At 45.0% G+C, this 26,582-nt stretch overlaps 1 protein-coding gene, 2 long non-coding RNA genes and 1 pseudogene across 4 annotated transcripts; 2 read left to right on the top strand and 2 right to left on the bottom strand.

Annotated features, from left to right (window-relative positions):
* Positions 1–29: 29 nt before the first annotated feature.
* On the top strand, positions 30–26,036 carry LOC132229992 (uncharacterized). Of its 2 annotated transcripts, none has more exons than XR_009451778.1 (3): positions 30–187; positions 1,460–1,604; positions 25,544–26,036. It is a non-coding gene; the product is annotated as an uncharacterized LOC132229992 (long non-coding RNA). The 2 variants fall into 2 exon arrangements; XR_009451777.1 differs by lacking the exon at positions 25,544–26,036 and adding an exon at positions 24,929–25,038 and having other exon boundaries at positions 1,460–1,600.
* LOC132227660 (eukaryotic translation initiation factor 5-like) lies at positions 4,810–6,571 on the top strand. Its single transcript, XM_059683019.1, is given in 2 exon segments — positions 4,810–5,552; positions 5,554–6,571. Coding segments are annotated over 2 exon segments (1,488 nt in total). The 5' UTR covers positions 4,810–5,082.
* On the bottom strand, positions 14,090–15,046 carry LOC132214695 (S-phase kinase-associated protein 1-like; annotated as a pseudogene).
* LOC132229997 (uncharacterized) lies at positions 24,323–26,582 on the bottom strand. The gene is made up of 3 exons (XR_009451783.1): positions 26,506–26,582; positions 24,868–25,502; positions 24,323–24,563 (listed from the first exon to the last, which is right to left on the bottom strand). It is a non-coding gene; the product is annotated as an uncharacterized LOC132229997 (long non-coding RNA).

Raw genomic sequence — 26,582 nt, 5'->3', positions numbered from 1 at the left:
TCTCCCGCATCCCTGCTCCTAGAGCGGGGCCTCATCTCACTCTTCACTGTCGCGCTCCGGCTCACGTCAGTCTCAGGCCGGGTGGCGGCGGCGGCAGCAGCGAGGTTCCGGCCCGGAGAGCCGACCCGAGTTAGAGGAGGGGACGTGGGGCTGCGGCTGCAGGGACGGACCGGTGCTCACGGTGGAGGTGCGGGACGGAGAGAGCAGGGGGGCAAGTAAGGCGTGGAAAGAGCACGTTTGAAACGGATGGCAACAACTAGCGCGGTCGGCGGGGCGCGGACCGGCGCGAACGGCGGCCTCCTGGCTTCGCCCCCTCGCTGTGGTGCTCGCCGCACTCGAAGGCGCCCGCGCGAGTGCACCGGGCGGCAGGGAGGCCCGGAAGTCGCCGGAGCGGCGGTTTCGCGGGCCCCGTTAGGCCCCGCCCACCGGTATCCGCCCCGCCTCCTCCAGAGGAAGCCACGCCTACCAGCCCCGGTCCCGCCTCCTCCAGCCTAGGCCCCGCCCACCGATGCCCCAGCCCCCCCAGGCTTCAGCAGCACCAGTGGGCTTTTATTTTATTCTTTAATGGGCTTGATCATAAGCCATGCGAGGAAACCTTAGTCACAAGACTAAGTTGTTACTTCGCTAATAACAACTCTGGGGAGATGAGTTTACTATGCTGTGCGTACCTCCACGTTCTGTCCAATGCCAAACCTATTGGAGACCTGATGACAGGCATCGCGATTGAGGAAACACGCGAGGCAGTAAGATCTAGCAGTGAACGGATTTCACTTCTGGGAAGCATTGGAGCATCACCCGCGATGATTAAGGAGCCGGGTCTTAACTGGGCACTTGGAAAATCATTGCGTTCTCTTAGGTCCCGGTTTTCGCTTTTTATTGAAAGTTGCCAGGCAAAGCATTTTGGGTTATTCTATGCTGCTCTGCGATGGGAAAGCTAAAAGGCAGAAAAGGGGCGGGGCTGGGGGGGTGGCGGGGGAGGAGACCTAAAGTGAGGAGTGGCGTAGGAGGTCCTGAAAGTAAAAGTTCTGCCTGCAGGTGTCTAAATGTGGGCTTTCAGAGGAATAATTGCCGGTAAACTGCACAACCTCGAACAGCTATATGCGCAGAAGAAATGGGTTTTGATTAGTCTTTTAAGTGGGTTAATAGTTTCTCCAAAACAAGTAATTAAAAAACAGGATATGCAGAGCAATGCCCTTGTTAATTAAATAATATTTCATTTAAAAATAAGATGCATGCTATCAATATGATAAACCCAGTATAAATCCATATAAAAAAGAAGTAGTTCTAAAACTACGATCACAAAGCTCTAAGGGGGCTGGGAGCTTCTCAGAGACAAGTCCATGCATCTAATACTCTTGCATCACAGCCCCTGATGCAGCCCTTCCTTCCTTCTTTCCTTCCTTCCTTCCTTCCTTCCTTCCTTCCTTCCTTCCTTCCTTCCTTCCTTCCTTCCTATCAGACATTTGTTGGATGCCCACAATGTGCAAAGCACGGTGCAAGGGATCCCGTGGTGAACAAGGCACTACCCTTATCCTTAAGCATTCCACGTCCTTGGGGTGGAAGGAAACAAGAAAACAAGGGATCAGAAGAACATGACGTGGTAAGTCGCCGAGGACTGGGGTGAGGGTGGTCTGGCTTGGAAGCATGAAAGAGCGTTTTGTTACGGCTGGAGGTTAGAATGAAGGAACAAAGGCTCCCGATTAAGACTCTAGGAGGCCTTACCAAGGAGTTGGACTTCTTTTTGAATGTAATTAAGGGTAATTGAAGGATATTAAACTGGGAGTGACATACTCACATTTGCACATTAGAAGACATCAGTGGCAGGAATGTGGGGATTCGGGAAGGTAGGAGGCCAGGAGAGAACCAGGATCTGGTTATGGTCCCGGTGTGTGTGTGTGTGTGAGAGGCAACTCTGGCAGTAAGAAGAGAGAGGATCACAAATACCCAGGAGGTAGACTGGCAGTAAGAAGAGAGAGGATCACAAATACCCAGGAGGTAGACTGGCAGTAAGAAGAGAGAGGATCACAAATGCCCAGGAGGGAGACTTGCTCAGGCGGGAGAGAGCCAGAATGCAGGATAAAAAGCTAATGCCCATGTTTGTGGTTTGGGCAACAAACTGATGACAAAGGGATTCAAGTAGACAGCAAGTTTTGGAGGAAATGTCAACTTCTGGGACAAGTTGAGTTGAGTTGTGTCTGCCACATGCCAATAGAACTGTCCATGTAAAGGGTGCTGACCACAGTGCCTGGCTCACGGCAAGTGCTCAGTGCATTTCGTGGCCCTTCAGTGGACAAAGATTTGATGAGAGGTGCTATTCGCTTTTGAGGAAACACCCAAAAGTCACCACCTCAAGGCACAAGGGCACCCAGAGAGCTCTATTAGATGAAGGCAAGCCTCTTGCCTGGCCCTCGAAGAGCTTCGAGAAATGCCACCAATTGGGAATAAACACCAACGCCACAGCTCAAGCCTGGAGTACTTTCTCTATGAAAACCAAACGAAGGTTCTAAAGCGGAAATGTCATAGATTGTTCTAAAACAACCTGTGGAAGTTCTAAAAAATGTTTTAAAAACATTTGAAGAAGTCTTATATCCAAGAATTGAAGAAAATGAGAAGCAGCACAGACTATAATTCCATGTCCATGTGTACAGGGTGAAATACAACTACTTTCTTTTCCTCCTAAATCCTTATGTCCAGGGGCAGGGATAAGGCAGGATGAGGTGGGGAGGCACATAGCATAAGAGCATTATCAACTCAGGGTCAGGAGGTTTCCGAGGAGGGAGGGCACATTCCTGGGTGGCAGGTGGCAGAAAACTTGCTGGAAGCAAGGCCTGGACACACAGCTGCAGCCTGCTAGGTGTTGAGTTTGAGTTCTTGTCCTAAGTTTGGGGTTATTGGATTATTTATTTATGTTTTATTTTCTTGTTTAAAGTATTATAAATAGTAGTACATATGTCTCCCTTTCCCCCCCCCAAGCCTCCCCTACCCCCCAGCACATGCCCTTACTCCACACACCCCCAGTGTCTTGTGTCCATTGGTTATGCTTATATGCATGCATATAAGTCCTTGGGGTTATTGGTTTTAACAGTCAGGAAATAGATGATCCAGTCAAGAAGGTCTAACTGGAAGTAATTAATGACAAATCGATGCGCAGAGGTATGCAGGGGTCAAGCAAATGATTGCAGAGGGTACAGTACACCGAGCTGACAGCCTGGGAGCTGGCCCCATTCCTCTGCCTAACTGGGCAGAGGGAGGCATTGGTGCTCCCAGAACCTGGCTGAGTCACCATCAGGACCCAGTGCGCAGGGAGGAAGGAGAGAGGGAGGGAGGGAGGGAGGGAGGGGAAATACTCCGGCCTCTCTCCCCTTCTCCTCTCTCACCTGTGCCTCCCACTGGCCCAGCCACCTGGAGCCAGAGGGCCAGGAGGCCAGTGATGTTCCCTGGATGCTCTGCTCCAGGGCATGGAGCAGGGACAAGAAGGGTGGCGGTGGCTCTCAGGGGACCTTAAATGGAGGATAAGTCTGTATGGGAGAGGCATGGGAGACTCTGTGGCCTTGGCCCTGTAAATCAATGGTTCTCAAATGGAGGCCATGCTTTCTCCCAGGGGACACCCGGCAGACATTTTGGTTGTCACAGCTGGGGCGCGGGGGGGAGGGGGCTGCTACTGGCATCTAGAGGTTAGATCTGCTAAACATCCAACAGTGCACAGGACAGCCCCCCGACAACGAATCCTCCTGCCCGGGTATTAGCAGTGCCGAGTGGAGCAACCTGAGTCTAAACCCGTACAAAATGCTGTGACACACCACCCTGCCCGCTCTGTGACTGTGAGCACCGCAGAAGCGAGTGGGTGTGAGGCCAGAGCTGTGTCTGCAGACTTCCTTTAAGAAGGACTTGTCCATCTGGATGGAACTCTGCAGTCCCCGAATTGTCCATCTGGACGGAACTCTGCGGTCGTGGCTCCAGTGAGCGAAATCCCCTCCCAGATAATCAGATCCTGTCTGTCCTGGGAGATGGGAAAGACCGCCTTTGGCAGGAACTGCCACCCAAGTTATAACTGCAAGGGAACAAGACCACCTTTTAATTTTTTTAAATATATTTTATTGATTTTTTACAGAGAAGAAGGGAGAGGGATAGAGAGTTAGAAACATCGATGAGAGAGAAACATCGATCAGCTGCCTCCTGCACACTTCCTACTGGGGATGTGCCCGCAACCAAGGTACATGCCCTTGACTGGAATCGAACCTGGCTGGGACCCTTCAGTCCACAGGCCGACGCTCTATCCACTGAGCCAAACCGGTTAGGGCCAAGACCACTTTTTTAAAAAACAACTTCTTTATGCTACTCATTTTTTAAAAGTTGTTTGTTGATTTTAGAGAGAGAGAGGAAGGGAGAGGAGACAGAGAAATATTGATTGGCTGCCTCCTGCACACACCCTGACTGGGAATTGAACCAGTGAGCTTTTGGTGCCTGGGATGATGCCCAAGCAACTGAGCCACACTGATCAGGGCTAAACAAATGTTTATGTTATGTTAGGTGGTAAAATACAACATAAAAACTACCATTGCTAACCATTTAAAAATGTACAGTTTGGTGGCGACCCCGCGCCCACTCCCCAGTCCTCCTCACCCCCTTGATCCCCCCCTCCCCAGTGCCTGCTGCTGGCTGGCGTAGAAGGCACCCATTGGCAGCCCCCGGGCGCTGATGGGTTTGGACCTGGGATGTCGCTGGGGCAGCCCCTCCCCACTGCTCCTCGGGGCCTGCTTGGCCACTGCTCGCTGTGCTCCTCCGCTGCCCCTCCTGGGACTCCGGGTCACCCTTGCCTCACTTCATTCCAGTCCTGGGCGAGCAGTGTTGGGTTTATGTCTTTATTTGACGAAAACAAGCTGTTGTGCAGCCATTGGTACCTGTATTGGGGGAATATCGCATACAAGCAAGGAGCTTACAGCCTCAGTGGCAAAAACTTTTTCCTGTCAGAGACCAAGAACTCTTGCAGTTATGTCATCCCTTCTTCTCCAGACGGAAGGTACCAAAAAGTTGCAATCAAAGATCTCTTCATCTTATTGATAAAGCCACCAATAAGCCACAATGTCTGTCAACATCAACCACAGTGTGTCAGGCCAGTTCTATTACTACAACATGCCCCGCCTGATGGCCAAGGCTGAGGGCAAAGGCAATGTAATCAAGACAGTTATGGTCAACATGGTTGATGTGGCAAAGGCACTTAACCGTCCTCAAACATATCCCACCAAATATTTTGGTTGTGAGCTGGGAGCACAGACCCAGTTTGATGTTAAGAATGACCGTTTCATTGTCAATGGATCTCCTGAGGCGAATAGGCTGCAAGGCATGTTGGACGGATTCATTAAAAAATTTGTTCTTTGTCCTGAGTGTGAGAATCCTGAGACAGAGCTACATGTTAAACCAAAGAAGCAAACAATAGCCAATTGTAAAGCCTGTGGTTATCGAGGCATGCTTGACACACATCATAAACTCCACACATTCATTCTCAAAAACCCACCTGAGAACAGTGACAGTAATACAGGAAAGAAAGAAAAATAAAAATAGGAAGGGCAAAGATAAGGAAAACGGCTCTGTGCCCAGCAGAGAGACACCACCACCACCACCACCATCAAATGAAATCAGTCCTCCTCCACATGCTGTGGAAGAAGAAGAGGATGATGACTGGGGGGAGGATACCACTGAGGAAGCTCAGAGGCACAGAATGGATGAAATCAGTGGCCATGCAAACGTTCTAACACTCAGTGGTGATTTGGAAAGAACTGTTGAAGAATGGGTCCATATCCTGTTTGATTTTGTTAAGAAAAGGAAAGAAGGGGGTATGATCGACTCATCGGACAAAGAAATTGTTGCCGAAGCAGAAAGACTGGATGTAAAAGCTATGGGACGTCTTGTTTTGACTGAAGTTCTCTCTAATGAGATTAGAGAACAGATTAAAAAATACAGGCGCCATTTCCTACGATTTTGTCACAACAATAGAAAAGCTCAACATTGCCTTCTTCGTGGTTCGGAGTGTGTGGCAGCCGTGCGTCAAGCTCAGCTCCTCTCCAAGATTCCACATCTCTTGAAGGAAATGTATGACGCAGACCTTTCGGAGGGAGAGGTCATCATCAGCTGGTCAGAAAAGGCCTCAAAGAAAGATGTTTCAAAAGAACTCACCAAAGAGAGTCGTGCCAAAGCAGAACCATTTGTAAAGTGGTGGAAGGAAGCCGAGGAGGAGCCTTCAGGTGGTGAAGAAGAGGATGAAGATGAGAGTATGGGGGTGGTGTGTTCGAAAACTGCCAGTGTACTGAAAGTTGCAGCTGCGAAGTCTGATGACAAGGACGCTGGCTTTGATATTGAGGCCATTGAAAGGGGTGGTGCAACCCACCTTATCTGTTATGCTGAGAATCTTTGCACCATCAGCCAGAGGTGCAACGTGTATGTGCAAAAGCTAAAATGGCTTAACATCGTGCTACACTTTCTGCTCAAAACGTATTGCTGGGAGTGGTCTGTTGTAATTAAGCCCCAACGAGACACCTCAGGAGTCCATACACACATCAGTGAACAGATGTAGTTTGCTTATTTATAGCGGGTTTCTTTTCGAAAAGTTAGTGGTGGACACATTTGGATCACATTTATACAGTTATAAAAATAAAGATTTGATTTTGGTCATTCTTAAATTTTTTGGTTCTGAATGACTTTAGCTGCTGAAGGAAGCAATTGGCTCCTTTTTAAAATATATATATATTTTATTGATTTTTTACAGAGAAGAAGGGTGAGGGATAGACAGTTAGAAACATCGATGAGAGAAACATCAATCAGCTGCCTCCTGCACACTCCCTACTGGGTATGTGCCAGCAACCGAGGTACATGCCCTTGACTGGAATCGAACCTGGGACCCTTCAGGCCGCAGGCCCATGCTCTATCCACTGAGCCAAACCAGTCAGGGCAATTGGCTCCTTTTAAAAACACTGTACCATCATTTAACCTGATAGGGATTCTTGGAGCTGGTTAGACACTATTAGGTGCTGAGGCTATAAACAGGTCTTTAGCAGAATGTGAGCATAAACTTATTTTTAACTAGAGGTCCCTTGGCCTGGCCTGTGGGGGATCAGGCCGAAACTAGCTCTCTGACATCCCCCGAGGGATCATGGATTGCGAGAGGGTGGTTCTTGGGTGATGCACCCTAGAATCAGGCTCCCTCCTTTCTGGTTCCAGGTGGGTCACCTAGAGAACCGCAGCTGCCAAGTCACTGCAGCTTGACAGCTCCTGGGTTGAGCGTCTGCCCCCTGGTGGTCATTGTGCATCATAGCTACCAGTGGGGTGGTTGAATGGTCAGATGGTTGTTTAGGCTTTTATGTATATACACTAGGGCCATGAGGCTGTGGTAGGCACAGGGGCTGGTCTCAACCCATCCTCCTTGACCCCGCCCAGTCCCTCCTGCCACAGCCCCTGGTCCCCTGTCTGCTGGCAGCCCAGCTCCCGATGCCGCCGCTCCCACGCTCTGACGGCACAGAGCAATTGGGGCTGGTGCCAGCAGCGGGTGCGAGAGGTGGCTGCTGCCCCGATCACCCCTCAGGAGCAGGGGGAGGTGGAGAAGCCCTCAGGGGCAATGGGGGCTGGCGGCTGCCACTCGCACCCACTGATGGTGCCAAGTGATTGGGACTGGTGCCAGGCACCGGCAGTGGGTGCGAGCGGGGTCGGCGTCAGCAGCAGGTGTGAGTGCCAGGTGGGACTGCGGTGTGTGGGAGCAAAGAATTTTCAGTAACCACCAGAGGCTCACCCAGATGACATCGACTGGCACCCTGTCTTGGTCTGGTGCCCCTGCTCACCTGCTCCACCATCCCACTGTGGCCAATGGCTGCCATGTTCTGCGCACGCCCCCTGTTGGTCAGCACATGTCATAGTAACCAATTGTTTGGTTGTTCTTCCATTCTGTCTATTTGCATATTAGCCTTTTATTATATAGGACTAGGGGCCCGGTGCACGAAATTCGTGCACTGGGTGTGGGGCGGGGGGGGAGTGTCCCTCAGCCCAGCCTGCCCCCTCTCACATACTGGGAGCCCTCAGGCGTTGACCCCCATCACCCTCCAATCGCAGGATCGGCCCCTTGCCCAGGCCTGACGCCTCTGGCCTAGGCGTCCGGCCCGAGTAGCGGGGACCTGCAGTGGCAGCGGGGGGCGCCGCGATCGCGTGGGCTCCGCCCCTGCCCCTGCAGGATGCCTCTGGTTGAGGTGTTCGGCCCGGGCAGCGGGGACCCACAGCTTCAGCGGCCCCGCGATCGTGGGCTTCGCTTTAGGCCCAGGCAAGGGACCCCTAGATCCCGGGACTGCCAGCTTCGACCGTGCCCAGCTCCCATCGCTGGCTCCACCCCTACTTTCTGCTATCACTGGCCAGGGCAGAAAAGGCACCTGATTCTCTGATCATGGCTGCCCCCCAGCTCTTAGCTCCCCCCTGGGTTTCCGATCACTGTCAGTGGCAGGGGGCTTCTTCCTGCTTTCCCTTTCGCCTCCCTGCATTGTGCCTACATATGCAAATTAACCGCCATCTTGTTGGCAGTTAACTGCCAATCTTAGTTGGCAGTTAACTGCCAATCTTAGTTGGCAGTTAATTTGCATATAGCCCTGATTAGCCAATGAAAAGGGTATCGTCGTACGCCAATTACCATTTTTCTCTTTTATTAGTGTAGATTACCTTATTCAGCCATTAAGAAATACAGTACTTTTTAAGTCTTATCTCTAGTCCCTCAAATTGGCATCCGGTAATGTAGAGTCTTACCATGCCAAGGTGGACAGTGCAACACCTTTATTTTACTACTAGAGGCCTGATGCACAAAATTCGTGCAAGGGGCTTGGCCGCTGCTGCGGCTGCCAGCCTCTGCCTTGGCCCCCACCGTGGCAGTGGCCACCTCGGCCCTCGCAGCCCCAGCTTCGTCCAGAAGGTTGTCCAGAAGGATGTCCAGTCTAATTAGCATATTATGCTTTTATTATTATAGAAGAGTAAAAATGACCTGAGTGTCCGATAAATAATTTTAAGAGCAAGTTTTAAAACTTGAATTTTTTTTCCAGTTTACATACCCTTGCCCCAAATTGTAGTCTTTGAAGTCATATGCATTACAAGTTGGATAAGCCAGGAGAATTATTAACAAACTAGAGGCCCAGTGCATGAAATTCATGCACAGGTAGGGTCCCTAGGCCTGGTCAGCGATCAGGGCCGGTCAGGGTCTTTGGGCTGCCAGCTGGGGCCTCCCTCCCCTGGCTGCCAGCCGCCGGCCACCGGCTCAGGCTGTCTTTTGTTTTGCCGCCCCCTGGTGGTCAGTGCACATCATAGTGATCAATCGAACTCCGGGTCTCCCGGTGGCACTCCTGAGGGGACAATTTGCATATTAGGCTTTTATATAGAGAGATAAGCATTTTATGTCTATGTAGCTGTTGCTTTGTGCTGACAGAAAGCTCAAGCTTTGAGGTATGATTAAATAGTAAGTTCTATGATTTTATTTGGGGGAAGAAGAAAAAGGTGCACTTAATGTCTAGCAAAAAAAAACAGCATAATTTTACAGCTTTTATGGTTTAAATTACAATTTCAACAATTTCAAAATGTTTAGACATATACTGTATATTTTGTTCAGTGTGTATTTTCCCTAATACTATGGCTTATTCTTTAATGCCTTTTACATTTGGACATATAGGTTTTGGCTGCTATCTTGCTAAAATTAGTGTTGCTATGCCTCAAGCTTGATTCCCTTCTACCTGCGCCCCCCCCCCCCAAGAAATGTCTTATTTAAAAAGAAAACTAAAATTGTACGTCTAAGTCAGCCTATATTTTGGCAGGAGACTTGGGTGTCTTTTATTTCACATTGAATATAGTTAGACACTCATGAGTCTGGTGATGGCCACTGAATACAGGTGATTAGGGGCTGGCCCAGTCCATCCTGGTCTTTAGATTTGGAAATAACTTCTTGTGAATTCTTTGCCCCCCAAAGATCATCTAAATGCACTTGTTAAGAGTTTTGAGAACTTGTTGCATTTATTCCTTTCCATTAAAAGTGTTCTAAGGGAATCAGAATCATGGGATTCGTTTTATGTGGAACATGGGCTTTCTTCATTCACCTCTGATTATAATGAGACCTTAACAAATGTATGTAAAAATTTTTTCACATTGAAATTATACAAACATTTGATATAATAAAATCTTGCTAGCTTGATATTTTAACACATTGCAGACCAGTAGTTTTATTGTTAGCTTTAGCTAGTAGCCAGATAAGTTTCTATTGAACAAGTACAAAAAACATTTTACATAAATGTTAAAGGCACGCTTTAAAATTAAATACCCATTGCATTTTAAAGTTACATATTATATGTTCTTACAAGCTAATATCTTTTTAAAGTATGATACTCTTTTTTTTTCTTTTTTTTATTTTTTAATTAAACCTTTATTGTTCAGATTATTACATTTGTTCCTTCCCCCCCCCCCATAACTCCCCTCCTCCCAGTTCCCACCCCACCCTCCGCCCTCACTCCCCACCCACTGTCCTCATCCATAGGTGCACGATTTTTGTCCAGTCTCTTCCCACATCTCCCACACCCCTTCCCCCCCCAAGAATAGTCAGTCCATTCCCTTTCTATGTCCCTGATTCTATTATAATCAACAGTTCATTCTGTTCATCAGATTATTTATTCACTTGATTCTTAGATTCACTTGTTGATAGATGCATATTTGTTGTTCATAATTTGTATCTTTACCTTTTTCTTCCTCTTCCTCTTCTTAAAGGATACCTTTCAGCATTTCATATAATCCTGGTTTGGTGGTGATGAACTCCTTTAGCTTTTCCTTATCTGTGAAGCTCTTTATCTGACCTTCAATTCTGAATGATAGCTTTGCTGGATAAAGTAATCTTGGTTGTAAGTTCTTGGTATTCATCACTTTGAATATTTCTTGCCACTCCCTTCTGGCCTGCAAAGTTTCTGTTGAGAAATCAGCTGACAGTCGTATGGGTATTCCCTTGTAGGTAACTGAGTTTCTTTCTCTTGCTGTTTTTAAGATTCTCTCTTTATCTTTTGCTCTTGGCATTTTAATTATGATGTGTCTTGCTGTGGTCCTCTTTGGATTCCTTTTGTTTGGGGTTCTCCGCGCTTCTTGGACCTGTAAGTCCATTTCTTTCACCAGGTGGGGGAAGTTTTCTGTCATTATTTCTTCAAATAGGTTTTCAATATCTTGCTCTCTCTCATCTTCTGGCACCCCTATAATTCTGATGTTGGTACGCTTGAAGCTGTCCCAGAGGCTCCTTACACTATCCTCGCATTTTTGGATTCTTTTTTCAATTTGCTTTTCCGGTTGGATGTTTTTTGCTTCCTCGCATTTCAAATCATTGACTTGATTCTTGCGCTCCTCTGGTCTGCTGTCGGGAGTCTGTATAATATTCGTTATTTCAGTCCGTGTGTGCTTAATTTCTACTTGGTTCCCCAATATAAGATCGAGGGTCTTATTAGTTTTTGTGTAGATCTCATTAAGTTTATCGGCAGCTTCTAAACAGTTCTTGAGAGACCTTAAAAGTGTGGTTCTGAACTCTATTTCTTCCATTGACAATTTTGTCCTGTTTCTTTGTCTCCGCATTTTGTTCTGCTTCCTTGGTGCACCCCCTAGTGGTCTTTGTTCGCAGTCTTATAGATAAATCTTGATTGTTGTAGCTAATCCCAGGGAGGGTTTGACCTCCAGGCCAAGTGGCTATGAGAATCAGCTGTGTCAGCAGTGAGAGAACTTCTGCCCTCTAGGGAGGTGCTAATCTAGCCTTTGCCTGAGGCTATCCGGCAAATGCCTCTGTGCAGGGCTTGGGCGGGGCGGGTCGCACAGGATCAACAGGGTGGGCCGGAGAGAGCAGTTATGGCGGCTCTCAGTCCTGTCCCAAGGGGCTCTGCCTCTCTGAGTCCCAGCACCCGCTGCAAAGCTCGGAGAGAAAGCTGCACTCGCTCTGACCGAAGCCAGACAGTCCCGCTTCTCCCGTTTGAGTCTGGGTCCCTAAAGGCTCGCCCGGATCTGGTGCTCAGAGTCTGCGACTCCCTCCCGATTGAAAACAACAACCGCGCCCTCCGCCGCCAGCCCGCTCCGCGCACTCTGCACCTCAGAATTTGACTTCAGCACTGCGCCTCCTCTGAGTGTCCGTATGCGTTTCTCTTTCCTCCTAGTTGTAGGACTTCCACTCAGTCAGCGTTCCTGTGGTTCTGGGTGATGTCCCTTCCGTTTTTTGGTTTCACTTTTGAAGTAGTTGTTCAAAGCAGCAAACTCCGGCGTTAACCTATGCCGCCATCTTGGTTCTCCTCAATATCAAAGTATGATACTCTTAGAGCACTGTGTAATATGAAGCGAGAATTCTCGTGATCTGTCCGCAATTTAAGAAATTAAAATCTAGTAATTTTACTGGAGAGAGAATGAATTAGTCTCCAGCTGCCTTTTGATAGATTTTGATGAGAGTGAAGCAGAAACTATATCTGGAGGGAATGTGCTTTGTCACACCAAAGAAAAGGGTTTTGCAAATTCACATCTCACCTAGGTTTCAAATTCTTTGTCATTGGCTAGTTGCTTTCATTATCTGAAATTCTATAGGAGATACTGGTGGCGCAGACCAAGTTGCACTCAACATACCCAGTGTCAAGCTAATGAGATTCTGTTATAGAAGCTTCTGTTTTGTTTTGTTTTCCGTTTAACCTGAAGGAAACTATGTTTAGGGCTTCTAAAAACTAAATAAAATTTTGGCATAGACTGGTGTTGAGTCTGGTGCCAAAATTCCAATAGATTGAAATCCACATGAAAATGTTATTCACAGAGAAATTTTTTTAAAAAAATGTACAATACTGTTAAGTATATCCACATTTTCACAACCAGAGATTTTTCGTTGTGTGAAACTGAAATGCCTTCCCATGTTCCCCTTCCTAAGCCCCTGGCACCCACCACTCTACTTTCTGTCTCTTTGAATTTGACCCCTGGGGGTACCTCATAAAAGTGGAATCCTATAGTATTTGTCTTTTTGTGACTGGCTTGTTTCACATAGCATAATGTTCTTAAGGTGCATCCATGTTGTAACATGTGCCTGAATTTCCTTCTCTTCTCCCCTTTTATTGTTTGAAGTATTACATATGCCTCCCTTTCCCCCAACTGACCCACTTCCTTCTTTTTTTTAAAGCTGAATAATAGTTCATCATAGGGATAGATGACATTTTATTTACTCATTCATCCCTTGAGGGACACTTGGATTGCTTCCAGCCTTTTGCTGTTGTGGATACTGCTGTTAGGGGCATGGGTATGCAGATATCTCTTTGAGACCCTGCTTTCAATTCTTTGGATACAATAACAGCTCCCCATCTCCCCAGAAAAGATGGCGAAGGGAAACCTCGAGCCAGCCAGGAGTTGAACCTGGAATCTTCTGATTCATAGTCAGAAGGGTTACCATTGAGCCACTGGCCCTACCCCTTAGTTCTTTTGGATAGATACTCAGAAGTGGAATTGCTGGCTCATACGGTCATTTTATTTTTAACTTTTTGAGAAACTGCCATACTGTTTACCACGGAGGTTGCACCGTTTTACATTCCCACCAACAGTACACAGGGTTCCAGTGTTCCCACATCCTCTCTAGCACTTTTTTTCTTTCTTTTTGATAATAGCCAACCTAACTGGTGTGAGGTGATATCTCATTGTGGTTTGCTTTGCATTTTCCTAATTAGTAGTAATGCTGACATCTTTTCTCCCCCCCTTCCTCCTCCTCCTCCTCCTCCCCCTCCTCCTCCTCCTCCTCCTCCTCCTCCTCCTCCTCCTCCTCCTCCTCCTCCTCCCCCTCCTCCCCCTCCTCCTCCTTCTCCTCTTCCTCCTTTTTATAGAGAACCCACAATTCAGTTTTGTTCAGAGCAAAGAGAAAAGATACTTTTGATCAGACTGGAAGAAACTCAGCCATCGGTTTGGAATCTGTACCCAAACTACACATGCAATGAAGACAGTATTCTGCTCATACAGTTGATTGGCTGCTGCATTTGTCTACTGGTTGCCTCATAGTAACAGTTATAAACAGAGCAGGGCAGCTAGTATTTGGCACAGTCCCTACAGGGTTACAGCGTCGGGCACAGCTTCTCACTTCCCTTCGCACCACGGGCTCTCCTTGCGCACCTGGGCTTCCTCTTCCTCAGGAAAGTCACTTTTTATGTTGATGGTCTTGCGAATCTCTTCAGGGGTTTTCCCCTTGATCATATTGGCAACAGTCTTGCATGTCACGTCAAGCAAACCCTTGATGTCTAAGTAGTTTGCAGCCAGAATTAGTTCAAATAGTGTTCCTTGGTCAACTTTGAAAAATTCTTGGTCCCAAACAGGAATATCATCTGTTCGATTCTCTTTGTTCCCATCATCCTCAGGAGGAGGAGGGTCACCCTTGTGGTGGGTGCACCAACGAATGACCTTTTTTAATGTTGCTGCATTAACATTTGGTAGAGGAACTGGGTCATCATCATCTTCATCATCCATTCCCAAATCTTCTAACATGGCCTTGATAGTCACAGATTGTTTGGCAATTTCAACATCAACTTCAAATATCTCTCATCAGAACTCTGCAATTTAATTGAAGGCATGGTGCTCGGTCTCAAGGAGAGAGCGGGCCGGAGGCTGACGAGAGCCGGGTAGCGTCAGCAGAACCAAAAGAAAGAGGTGGAGAACAAGGCCACTTACTGAGCATCTTTTCATAAGCTTGATGCCCGTTTGTATATCCTCTTTGGAGAAATATCTAGTAAAATCTTTTGCCCATCTTTTAATTAGGTTGTTTTGTTGTTGAGTTGTTGGAGTTCCTTACATATTCTGGATATGAACCCCTTACCATATATATTTTTTTGCACTTATTTTCTCCCATCCCATAGGTTACCTTTTCACTCTGTTCATTGTGTCCTTTAATACAAAGAAGTTTTAAATTTTGATGTAGTCTAAGTTATCCATTTTTTGTTGTTGTTGTTACCTATGCTTTTGGTGTCGTATATAAGAAATCACTGACAAATTTAAGGTCATAAAGCTCTTTCTCTGTTTTCCTCTAAGAGTTAATAGCCTTAGCTCTGTGTTTTACTCTAAGAGCTAATAGTCTTAGCTCTCGTTATTAGATCTTTGATCACTTTGAGTTAATTTTTGTGTATGGTGTAAGGTAAGGGTCCAACTTTAGTCTTTTGCATTTTCAGTTTTTCCAAACCATTTCTGGAAGAAATTGTTCTTTCCCCATGAATGGTCTTGGAACCCTTGTTGAAAACCATTTGACCGTATGTGTGAGGGTTTATTCCTGGGCTCTCTATCCTACTCTGCGATTCTAAATGTCTGTCTTTATGCCAGTACCATGCTGTTTTGATTACTCTAGTTTTGTAATATGTTTTGAAGTTGGGAAGTGGAAGACCTCCAACATTGTCTTTTTAAAGATTGCTTTGACTATTCAGGATCCCTTAAGATTTCAAATGAATTTTAAGATGCATTTTTCCATTTCTTAAAAAAAATGCCATTGAGACTCTGATAAGGATTACATTAAATCTGTAAATTACTTTAGGTAGTTTTGACATCTGAACAATATTAAGCCTTCCAATCCACAAACACAGGATGTCTATTAATTTATTGGTGTCTGAAGACACCAGTAAAGAAATGTCTTGTAGCAATGTTTTGCAGTTTCCAGTAATACAAGTTTTGTACCTCCTTGTTTAAGTTTTTTATTTTATTTTTTGATGCTATTGTAAATAGAATTGTTTTCTTTTTTTTTTTTTTTTAATTTTTATTGCTTAAAGTATTACAAAGGGTATTACATATGTATCCATTTTATCCCCCCGCCCTAGACAGTCCCCTAGCCTCCCCTATCACCCAGTGTCTTATATCCATTGGTTATGCTTATATGCATGCATACAAGTCCTTTAGTTGATCTCTTACCCCCCTACCTCCTGCCCCCCAACCCTCCCCGGCCTTCCCGCTGCAGCTCGACAATCTGTTTGAGGCAGCTCTGCCTCTGTATCTATAGTTGTTCAAAAGTTTATAATGGTCTCTATTGTCCACGAATGAGTGAGATCATGTGGTATTTTTCCTTTATTGACTGGCTTATTTCACTTAGCATAATGCTCTCCAGTTCCATCCATGACGTTGCAAATGGTAAGAGTTCCTTCCTTTTTACAGCAGCATAGTATTCCATCGTGTAGATGTACCACAGTTTTCTAATCCATTCATCTACTGATGGGCACTTAGGCTGTTTCCAGATCTTAGCTATGGTGAATTGTGCTGCTATGAACATAGGGGTGCATATATCCTTTCTGATTGGTGTTTCTGGTTTCTTGGGATATATTCCTAGAAGTGGGATCACAGGGTCAAATGGGAGTTCCATTTTCAGTTTTTTAAGGAAACTCCATACTGTCTTCCATAGTGGCTGCACCAGTCTGCATTCCCACCAGCAGTGCACAAGTGTTCCTTTTTCTCCACATCCTCTCCAGCACTTGTCGTTTGTTGATTTGTTGATGATAGCCAGTCTGACAGGTGTGAGATGGTACCTCATTGCTGTTTTGATTTGCATCTCTCGGATGATTAGTGACTTTGAGCATGTTTTCATATGTCTCTTGGCTTTCTGGATGTCCTCTTTTGAAAGGTGTCTATTTAGGTCCTTTGCCCATTTTTTGATTGGATTGTTTATCTTTCTTTTGTTAAGTTGTATGAGTTCCCTATAAATTTTGGAGATTAGGCCCTTATCAGATATGTCATTGGCAAATATGTTTTCCCACACAGTGGGTTTTCTCGTTGTTTTGTTGATGGTTTCTTTTGCTGTGCAGAAGCTTTTTATTTTGATGTAGTCCCATTTGTTCATTTTTTCTTTAGTTTCAAGTGCCCTAGGAGCTGTATCAGTGAAGAAATTGCTTCGGCATATGTCTGAGATTTTCTTGCCTTTGGATTCTTCTAGAATTTTTATGGTATCCTGTCGTACATTTAAGTCCTTTATCCATTTTGAGTTTATTTTTGTGTATGGTGTAAGTTGGTGGTCTAGTTTCATTTTCTTGCATATATCTGTCCAATTTTCCCAACACCATTTATTGAAGAGACTATCTTGGCTCCATTGTATGTTCTTGCCTCCTTTGTCAAATATTAATTGAGCATATTGGTTCGGGCCGATTTCTGGGCTCTCTATTCTATTCCATTGATCTATATGCCTATTCTTGTGCCAGTACCAGGCAGTTTTGAGAACAGTGGCTTTGTAATACAACTTGATATCTGGTATTGAGATCCCACCTACTTTGTTCTTTTTCAGGATTGCTGCAGCTATTCGGGGTCTTTTTTTATTCCAGATGAATTTTTGGAAAGTTCGTTCTAGATCTCTGAAGTATGCTGTTGGTATTTTAATGGGAAGTGCGTTGAATTTATAGATTGCTTTGGGTAGTATGGACATTTTAATGATGTTGATTCTACCAATCCATGAACACGGTATGTTCTTCCATCTGTTTATGTCTTCCTCTATGTCTTTTTTCAACGTCCTGTAGTTTTCTGAGTAGAGGTCTTTTACCTCTTTAGTTAAGTTTATTCCTAGGTAGCTTAATTTTTTTGGTGCAATGGTAAACGGGATTGTTTTTATAATCTCTCTTTCTGAAAGTTCACTATTGGTATATAGAAATGCCTCAGATTTCTTGGGGTTAATTTTGTATCCTGCTACATTGCCAAATTCATGTATTAAGTCTAGTAGCTTTTTGATGGAATCTCTAGGGTTTTGTATGTATAATATCATGTCGTCTGCAAATAAGGACAGTTTTACTTCCTCTTTTCCAATTTGGATGCCTTTTATTTCTTCTTCTTGCCGAATTGCAATGGCTAACACTTCCAGTACTATGTTGAACAGGAGTGGTGAGAGGGGGCATCCCTGTCTTGTTCCTGTTCTTAGGGGAAATGGTGTTAGTTTTTGTCCATTGAGTATGATGTTGGCTGTGGGCCTGTCATATATGGCTTTTATTATGTTGAGGTATGATCCTTCTACTCCCACCTTGCTGAGAGTTTTTATCAAAAATGGGTGTTGAATTTTGTCAAATGCTTTTTCTGCATCAATTGATATGACCATGTGGTTTTTTTCTTTCAATTTGTTTATGTGATGTATCACGTTTATTGATTTGCGGATATTGTACCATCCTTGCATCCCTGGGATAAATCCTACTTGGTCATGGTGTATGATCTTTCTGATGTACTGCTGGATCCGATTTGCTAAGATTTTGTTGAGGATTTTGGCATCTATGTTCATGAGGGATATTGGCCTGTAATTCTCTTTCATTGTGTTGTCTTTACCTGGTTTTGGTATTAGGGTGATGCTGGCTTCATAGAATGAGCTTGGAAGTGTTCCTTCCTCTTGAATTTTTTGTAGTAGTCTGAGGAGGATAGGTTTTAGTTCTTCCTTGAATGTTTGGTAAAACTCCCCTGTGAAGCCATCTGGTCCTGGGCTTTTGTTTGATGGAAGCTTTTTGATGACTGCTTCAATTTCTTCCATAGTTATTGGCCTGTTGAGATTTTTAGATTCTTCCTGATTGAGTTTTGGAATGTTGTATTTTTCTAGGAATTTGTCCATTTCCTCCAGGTTGTCTAGTTTGTTGGAGTAAAGCTGTCCATAGTATTTTTTAACAATCATTTGTATTTCTGTGGGGTCTGTTGTTATTTCGCCTCTATCGTTTCTGATTTTATTTATTTGGGTCCTCTCTCTCTGCTTCTTGGTGAGTCTGGCTAGAGGTTTATCAATCTTGTTTATCCTTTCAAAGAACCAGCTCTTGGTTTCATTGATTTTCTGTATTGTTTTTTTGGTCTCTATGTCATTTATTTCTGCTCTAACCTTTATTATCTCCTTCCTTCTGCTCACTCTGGGGTTTTCTTGTTGCTCTCTTTCTAATTCTTTGAGTTGTAGAGTTAGATGATTTACTACCATTTTTTCTTGTTTTTTGAGATAGGCCTGTAGAGCTATAAACTTCCCTCTCAGGACTGCTTTCAATGTGTCCCAAAGGTTTTGGATTGTTGTGTTTTCATTGTCATTAGTTTCCAGGATGTTTTTAATTTCTTCTTTGATCTCATTGGTAACCCAATCAATATTTAATAGCATGCTATTCAGCTTCCAGGTGTTTGAGTATTTTGGGTTGTTTTTATTGTAGTTTATTTCTAATATTATGCCATCGTGGTCTGCGAAGACGCTTTTTATGATTTCAATCTTCTTGAATTTGGGGATACTTTGCTTGTGACCCAGTATGTGGTCTATTTTTGAATATGTCCCATGAGCACCTGAGAAGAACGTATATTCTCTGGCTTTGGGGTGAAGTGTTCTGAAGATGTCTATTAAGTCCATCTGATCTAGTGAATCATTTAGGATTGCTATATCTTTGCTGGTTGTTTGTCTATAGGACTTATCCAGTGCTGTCAATGGTGTATTAAAGTCCCCTACTATGATTGTATTGTTGTCGATCTCTCCTTTGATATTTTCCAGGAGTTTTTTTATGAATTTGGGTGCTCCTACATTGGGTGCATATATGTTTACCAGGGTTATATCTTCTTGTTGTATTGATCCCTTTAGTATTATGAAGTGGCCTTCCTTATCTCTTGTTAAGGCCTTCACTTTGAGGTCTATTTTGTCCGATATAAGTATTGCTACCCCAGCTTTCTTTTCCTTTCCATTTGCCTGAAAGATATTTTTCCATCCTTTCACTTTCAGTCTGTGTGAGTCCCTTCTAATGAGGTGGGTTTCTTGTAGACAGCAGATGTATGGGTCATGTTTTTTTATCCATTCAGCCACTCGATGTCTTTTGGTTGGAGCATTTAGTCCGTTTACGTTTAAAGTTATTATTGAAAGGTACTTGTTTGTAGCCATTTCTTTTTTTGTGTGGCTGTTTTCTTTCTGAGCTTTTTATTTCTTATTTTTATATCAGTCCCTTTAGCATTCCTTGCAATGCTGGCTTGGTGGTGACAAACTCCCTTAGCCTTTTTTTGTCTGTGAAGCTTCTTATTTCCCCTTCAAGTTTGAATGATAGCCTTGCTGGATAGAGTATTCTTGGATTCAGTCCTTTGCTTTGCATCACTTTGTAAATTTCAGTCCATTCTTTTCTTGCCTGATGTGTTTCTGTTGAGAAGTCATTTGACAATCTAATGGGAGATCCCTTGTATGTAACTTTCCGTCTCTCTCTTGCAGCCTGTAAGATTCTCTCTTTGTCCTGAACATTTGCCATGGTGATTATGATGTGTCTTGGTGTGGGTCTTTTCGGGTTCACCTTGTTTGGGACTCTCTGGGCTTGTGTGACTTTTTTCTTCCCCACCTCAGGAAAGTTTTCTGATATTATTTCTTCGAGTAGGTTTTCTAATCCTTGTTCATCCTTCTGTTGTTCTGGTACTCCTATTATTCGTATGTTGTTTCGTTTCATGTTGTCCCAAAGCTCCCTTAGGCTCTCCTCCTGTCTTTTAATTTTTTTCTCCAATTGCAGTACATTTTGGGTGTGTTTTGCTTCCTTGTCTTCTAATTCACTTATTCGGTCCTCTGCTTCTCCTAGTCTACTGTTGATACTTTCAATGGAGTTTTTCATTGCAGCTATATCACTCTTCATTTCCTCTTGGGTCTTACTTAGGTTGTTGATTTTTTCATCTGTTTCTTCTAGCTTCTTCCATATGTTATCGATTTTTTCATCTGTTTCTTCTAGCTTCTTCCATATGTTATCGATTTTTTCATCTGTTTCTTCTTGCTTCTTGAAGAGGTTGTCGATTTTTTCCTCCATCCGGTTTATGCACTCTAGGATCCTTATTCTGAATTCTTTATCTGTCATGTTGCATGCCTCTGTATTACTTAGCTGCTTTTCTGGAGAGTCCTCCTTCTCTTTCCTTTGGGGGTTTCTTTGTCTACCCATGTTTGATCTCAATGACATATCTAGACGTTGAGTTGTTCAGTGGTTGCTCCCTTGGTGGCAGTGACTCCTTGGTCTGTGGTTGCTCTTCGGGCGGTTGCGGTAGCAGCTGCTCTTCAGTTGTCAGCAGCTCCTCTGGTGGGTGCTGTTCACAGCTGTGGTGGCTCTTCTGGCTGGTGGGGCGAGGTTTCACGTACAGCTGCTGTTCCTCAGCAGAGGATGTGGTGCTCAGGAGGTTGCTGTTGCTTGGATCTGCTGCGTTGATTTAAAGGCACAAAATACAACACAACAAGGCACCACGTACCAGGCACTATACACAAATATATTTACGATATTAATAACCCCAAGTAAAGGTGACCACCTGAATTAAGAGAATTAGGGGATAAGGAAGAAGGAAGAGAAAAAGATAAAAGAGAGAAAGGAAAAGAAAAGTAGGGACCAAAAAAAGGGAGTGCAAAAATGAAATTGGGAAAAAGGAAGGGGGAAAATAAAAGCGAGAAAAGAAAAGAAAAGAAAAAGAGCGAAAAGAGAGAATGAAGTGGAAGAGGGGAAGAGACTTTTTATATGAGGAGAATACTCCTATAGAACAGCCATTAATCCCAACAAATTCCAGCAACAGCTCCCTGGATATGAATACAAACTAGAAACAACCAATAATATAACGATGAAAATAGAATGGTGAACACTAATCCCAAAATAAAATAAAGAAAAAATAAAATGGCACTTTAAAAAATGGTAAAATGGTAGCAGTAATAATACTGGTTAAAAATAAGAAGGTAGTAATTAAAAGGGTAAAATCAGGTGATGGAAAAAGAAGAAAAAAAAAAAAAAAGAACAGAAAAAAAAAATAAAAAAAAAATTGGTTTCTTAGTTAAAAAGTGAAAAAAGAAAAAAAAATTGCAGTAGTGAATGTCCTTCGTTTCTTCTATTCTTCAGTGTGGCTCGCCTTAGACCTTCCAGGTATTCAGGAGAGTGTTGAGATTCCCTGCGATATACTGTTCCTCTGTGTTGTAAACCACAGTCCTTATTTTAAAGCATGCCGCATTTATTTCCCAGACTGCCTTATTTTGTGTTTAGCAAAGAGTCAGTTTGTGGGTCAGCCTCTGGGTGGCAGTGTTCTGGGGTTGGCCTCTGAGGCTATAGGGCCTCTCTGTCGAGTGGAAGTTCACTGCCCAGAGCTGACTGCGTAGTAGTTAGTTACCGGCGCTATGTTGTTGCTGGGATTGAAAATCCCCCTATAGGCCAGACCCTGTTAACTCCCAGGGACTGATCAGGTTATCTTAATCCTTGATCTTGTTCAGGGTGGAATCTGGGTGTGGCTGTGCTCCTTGCCTGGGGGCTGGGGGGAGGAGACTCACCCTCAGGAGCGGGTGGCTGCCCCAGTCCTGGCCTCAGGGGTGTCTCAGCACTCAATTCACTACCACCTCTCCCGGCTCCCCCTCTTTCCCCAGTCTCTCCCCAGATTCCACTCCTCAGCACACTCTCCCTCTCTTCAGCACAGGTGAGTGTCTGTATCCGAAATGTCCCATGAACAGGATTCAGTGTAAACAAACAAACAAATGCTGGCCGCGGAAACGGGGAAGGCTTGGTTTCTGTAAGCTTCTTCTCTTACCGGGACTGCATGGTCAGGTCAGCTCTTCAGGCTGCCCCCTTTAGGCTCAGTCCTCCGTGATCACAGAACCCAGCTCTCAATTTCCCTGGCGGCGCCAGGAATCCCGCAGTTCTCCTTTCCCCCGTCAGGGGCTGTGCCTGTCCCAAGGGACGCGGCTGTCTGCCACGCAGTCTCCCTCCGACTCTCTGGGCTCAGAGGTCTGGCAAACTTTCCTGCCCAAATCCCTGTTTTTTTTTTACCTTACCAGGGGAGTTCTGCTCTTCCAGGCTGCAAACCCTCTCACCAGCTGAGCAATTTCGCCAATTCGGTGTGAGTGTTACTAGCTTCAGCTTCCATTTGCTCCGGGACACGACCTGGGACACGTCTGCCTATATCGCCGCCATCTTGGTTCTCCCTAGAATTGTTTTCTTAATTTCCTTTTTCCAATGTTCATTATTAGTCTATAGAAACAACTTATTTTTGAGTGTTGATGTTTGCAACTTTGCTGAATCCATTGATTAATTCTAACAGTTTTTTTTTGTTTGCTTGTTTAAGGGAATAATTAGGGTCTTCTACATATAAGATGATGTTGTCTGCAAACAGAGATAACTTCTTTCTTTTCAACTTGGATGCTCCCTCCCTTTTTTTTATTTTCTTACCAAATTGCTCTGGCTAGCACTTCAAGTATTAAGTTGAATAGAAGTAGTGAAAACAGTCATCCTTTCCTTGTTCCTGATATTAGAGGAAAAACTTTGTTTTTCATCATTAAGCATGTTAGCTGTAGGCTTTTTACATATAGCCATTATTATGATGAGGTAGTTTCCTTCTATTCTTAGTTTATTGAGTGTTTATATCATGAAGGGTTGTTAAATATTATCAGATGATTTTTGGCATCAATTGAAATAATCATTTGCTTCTCCACTCCCCATATTCTGTTAAGTGGTGTATTTCATCAATGGATTTTCATATGCTGAACCATCTTAGAATTCCAGGAATAAATTCCTGTTGGTTGTGGTGTATAATTTTCTTAATGTGCTATTTTTAGTGATGCTTCTGCTCCATCCACATCCCTCTCATCTTCCCCAGCACCCCCAGCCCTCATGGTCCTGCCTCTGCTCCTGCTTGCAACTGTGCTAGGCTCCCCTGGCCTCCTTGCCTATCAAAATCTTCATCAATTTTTTTGCCCTAGCTGGTTTGGCTCAGTGGATAGAGCTTCGGCCTGCAGACCAAAGGGTCCCAGGTTTGATTCCAGTCAAGGGCATATGCCCAGGGTTGTGGGCTCAATCCCCATAGGGGAGGCAGCCAATCAATGATTCTCTCTCATCATTGATGTTTCTATCTCTCCCTTCCTCTCTAAAATCAATAAAAATATATTTAAAAAATCTTCATCAATTTTCAAACTTAGCTCAGAATCTACCCCCTTCCTAATGCCTCCCAGTCTCCTTGTTGGGGTCACTCCTTCTCTGGGTTTCAAAGGCTCCCTCTCAGCACCTCTAGGGAAGCATTTTCTTGGTCCTCTCCTGCAGGCTGCTTATCTCTCTACCCCCCCCCCCCCATTCTCTTCCCTGTGATCTCTTACATCTTTTGGGATTACCACTTTAGCCCAACGTGTAGAGCCAGGCTAGAGCCACACTCCACCTCATCTACTTCCTGACCCCACACAGGGAAGTGATTGACCCTCATGCCACAGTTGCCACATCTGTAAAATGTGTGTGATGATTGTGCCTCCTTTATAGGTTGCTATGAGAATGAAAAAGAAAATATGTGACTCTGTGAATATTCCTCAGGAATCTATAACCCCTTTAGGGGTAGGAATCTTGGCATATTCCTCTTGGTCCCTCCCCTCCCCATCCCACAACTGAGCACGGTGCCTGGTCTTCAGTAATCACTCAATAAATGATTGTGGAACTGGGCTGTCAGGCAAGGCTGCACACTCCTTTCATGAAGGACCCTTCCTTACACCATACACTCAGTAAATGTGTTTTGGATTGAACATGGGAGCATGTTCCCCTGGAACTTGAAGATGGTTCCTCATTTATTTCTCATGGGTTGGGATGCTGTGACCAGCTGCAAATTCATGCTGGTTTCTTTGGACCCTGAAGGGGCAAAGAAAAGTGGCACGGAGGCACAAAAAGGACCATATGCCCAGCAGATCTTCCCTGAGACTCTTGGCATCTATAATGACTCACTGTTTGCAGGAAGAAGATGGCATTCTAACTTATGTGCTTGGTGTTCTCATCCTCTTCATGCTGAAAACCCGCTGCCCAGCATCACTGGGTGTCCATACACTGCAGGGACTGCTTTTGCCCCAAATAGTTTTTTTTCTTCCTCCCTCCATCCCTTCCTTTCTTACTGAAGAATAAAGTAGAGCTCTCAAAAGGTCAATTAACAACGACTTACAGGATTATTGGGATTATTAAGATTCTGCATGCTTCATGCATGAAATGCCTTTTCTCTGCAGTCGGCGACACCAAGAAAATGGGACTTGACTTCAAAACACTCTCCAAAGCCATGACCTGTGCCCAGCAAGGTGGGGTGAAGCCCTGAAAGCAAATGGAAGCTGTCACTGAGGGCCTGAGATCCTGTGCCCTAAAGAGGGAGACAGGCCATCATGGTGCAAAATACATGAGGCCACTTGGGGCCTAAACTATGATTGGTTTTTCTGGATGCTGCTGAAGACTAGACAATAGACAGCACGCCCACGTACAGATTTGTCCATTGGATCCTTTGCAGCGATTACAAACCTAAGCACAATCAGTTCTATAGGCATTTCTTATGTACCTACTATGCACGTAATGATTATTTAGGAGGTGCGAGAACTGTAACAGTTTGAGATGGATTCCACTTACAGGGTGGTCGAGCCTGGCCGGTGTGATTCAGTGGTTGAGCATTGAGCCATGAACCAGAAGGTCACGGTTTGATTCCTGGTTGGGGCACATGCCCGGGTTGTGGGCTCAATCCCCAGTAGGGGGTGTGCAGGGATTCTCTCTCATTATTGATGTTTCTACCCACTCTCTCCTTCTCCCTTCCTCTCTCTGAAATCAATAAAAACATATATTTTTTTTTTAAAAAAAAGGTGGCCAAGAGAGTAAAGGAAACAAAGGACGTATGCAAGTTGGCCATGCTGACCCCCAGCACTCGGGCGTGGCCCCTGCGCACTGTAAGTGCTCAATGATTGCTCACAGCATGAATGAGTCATCAGCCTTTGCCCCCTACAGAGCACCTCCACGAGGTTATTTCATTTCAGGAAGTCAGCAGGGCAGAGGAGTTAGTGTCCCAGGGCTGCTGTAACCAAGTGCCACCAGCCAGGATTCTGGAGGCTGGAAGTCTGCAATCAAAGTGTCGGCAGGGAAGGGTCTGTCCCAGGCCTCTCTTGGCTTGTAGATGGCTGTCTTCTCTCTGTGTCTCTACAGTGTCTTCCTTGGGTGGGTCCCAATTTCTCCTTTTTGAGGACACCAGTCATACTGGATTAGCGCCCACCCTGATGACCTCACTTTGATTTGATTACCTCTGTAAAGATCCATCTCGAAATAGTTCACATTCTGAGGTCCTGGGGGTCAGGACTCCAATGCATCTTTTTTTTGGGGGGGGGGAGGGGGTAGGGGGTAGGGGGTGGCAATCACAGCAGGAGAGGGGACCTTGTGACCAGGGGCCATAGAGAGTTAACAGCTTGTCTAGATCATATGACTATGATGAGCCTACATCAGGGTCTTTTGGTTGGGGACCCTGAGATTTTCCCACTGTCCCTTGAGGCCCCTCCACCCACACTAGGCAGAGGGGCAGAGGCAAGGCTGGAGGAAGCGTGAACCTCAGGGAGGGGAGGTCCAGGTAGTGGGGTCAACATGACACTCCCAACATGCTGAGGCAGCTCATGTTGAGGCTGAGGTCGTGGGAATGGTGTCTGTCAGGGATAACAGACTGTGAGATGCGTGATGGGGGGGTTGGGCGTGAACGTGCGGGAGAAAAGGTGGGGAGGGACTGGCCAGGAGTCCAAAGGTGGAGGTGGGGCAGTTTATGAGAAAATAGGTAAGTCCCTACATCTCCAACGTTGCGAGTTCTGGAAGGGCTCTGTAGGCACACACAATAAGTCACAGCCCAGAGACAATGAGATGTGC

Source organism: Myotis daubentonii, chromosome 1 (assembly GCF_963259705.1).
Source record: "Myotis daubentonii chromosome 1, mMyoDau2.1, whole genome shotgun sequence".
Lineage (NCBI taxonomy): Eukaryota > Metazoa > Chordata > Mammalia > Chiroptera > Vespertilionidae > Myotis > Myotis daubentonii.
This window is presented reverse-complemented; position numbering and strand designations above follow the sequence as displayed.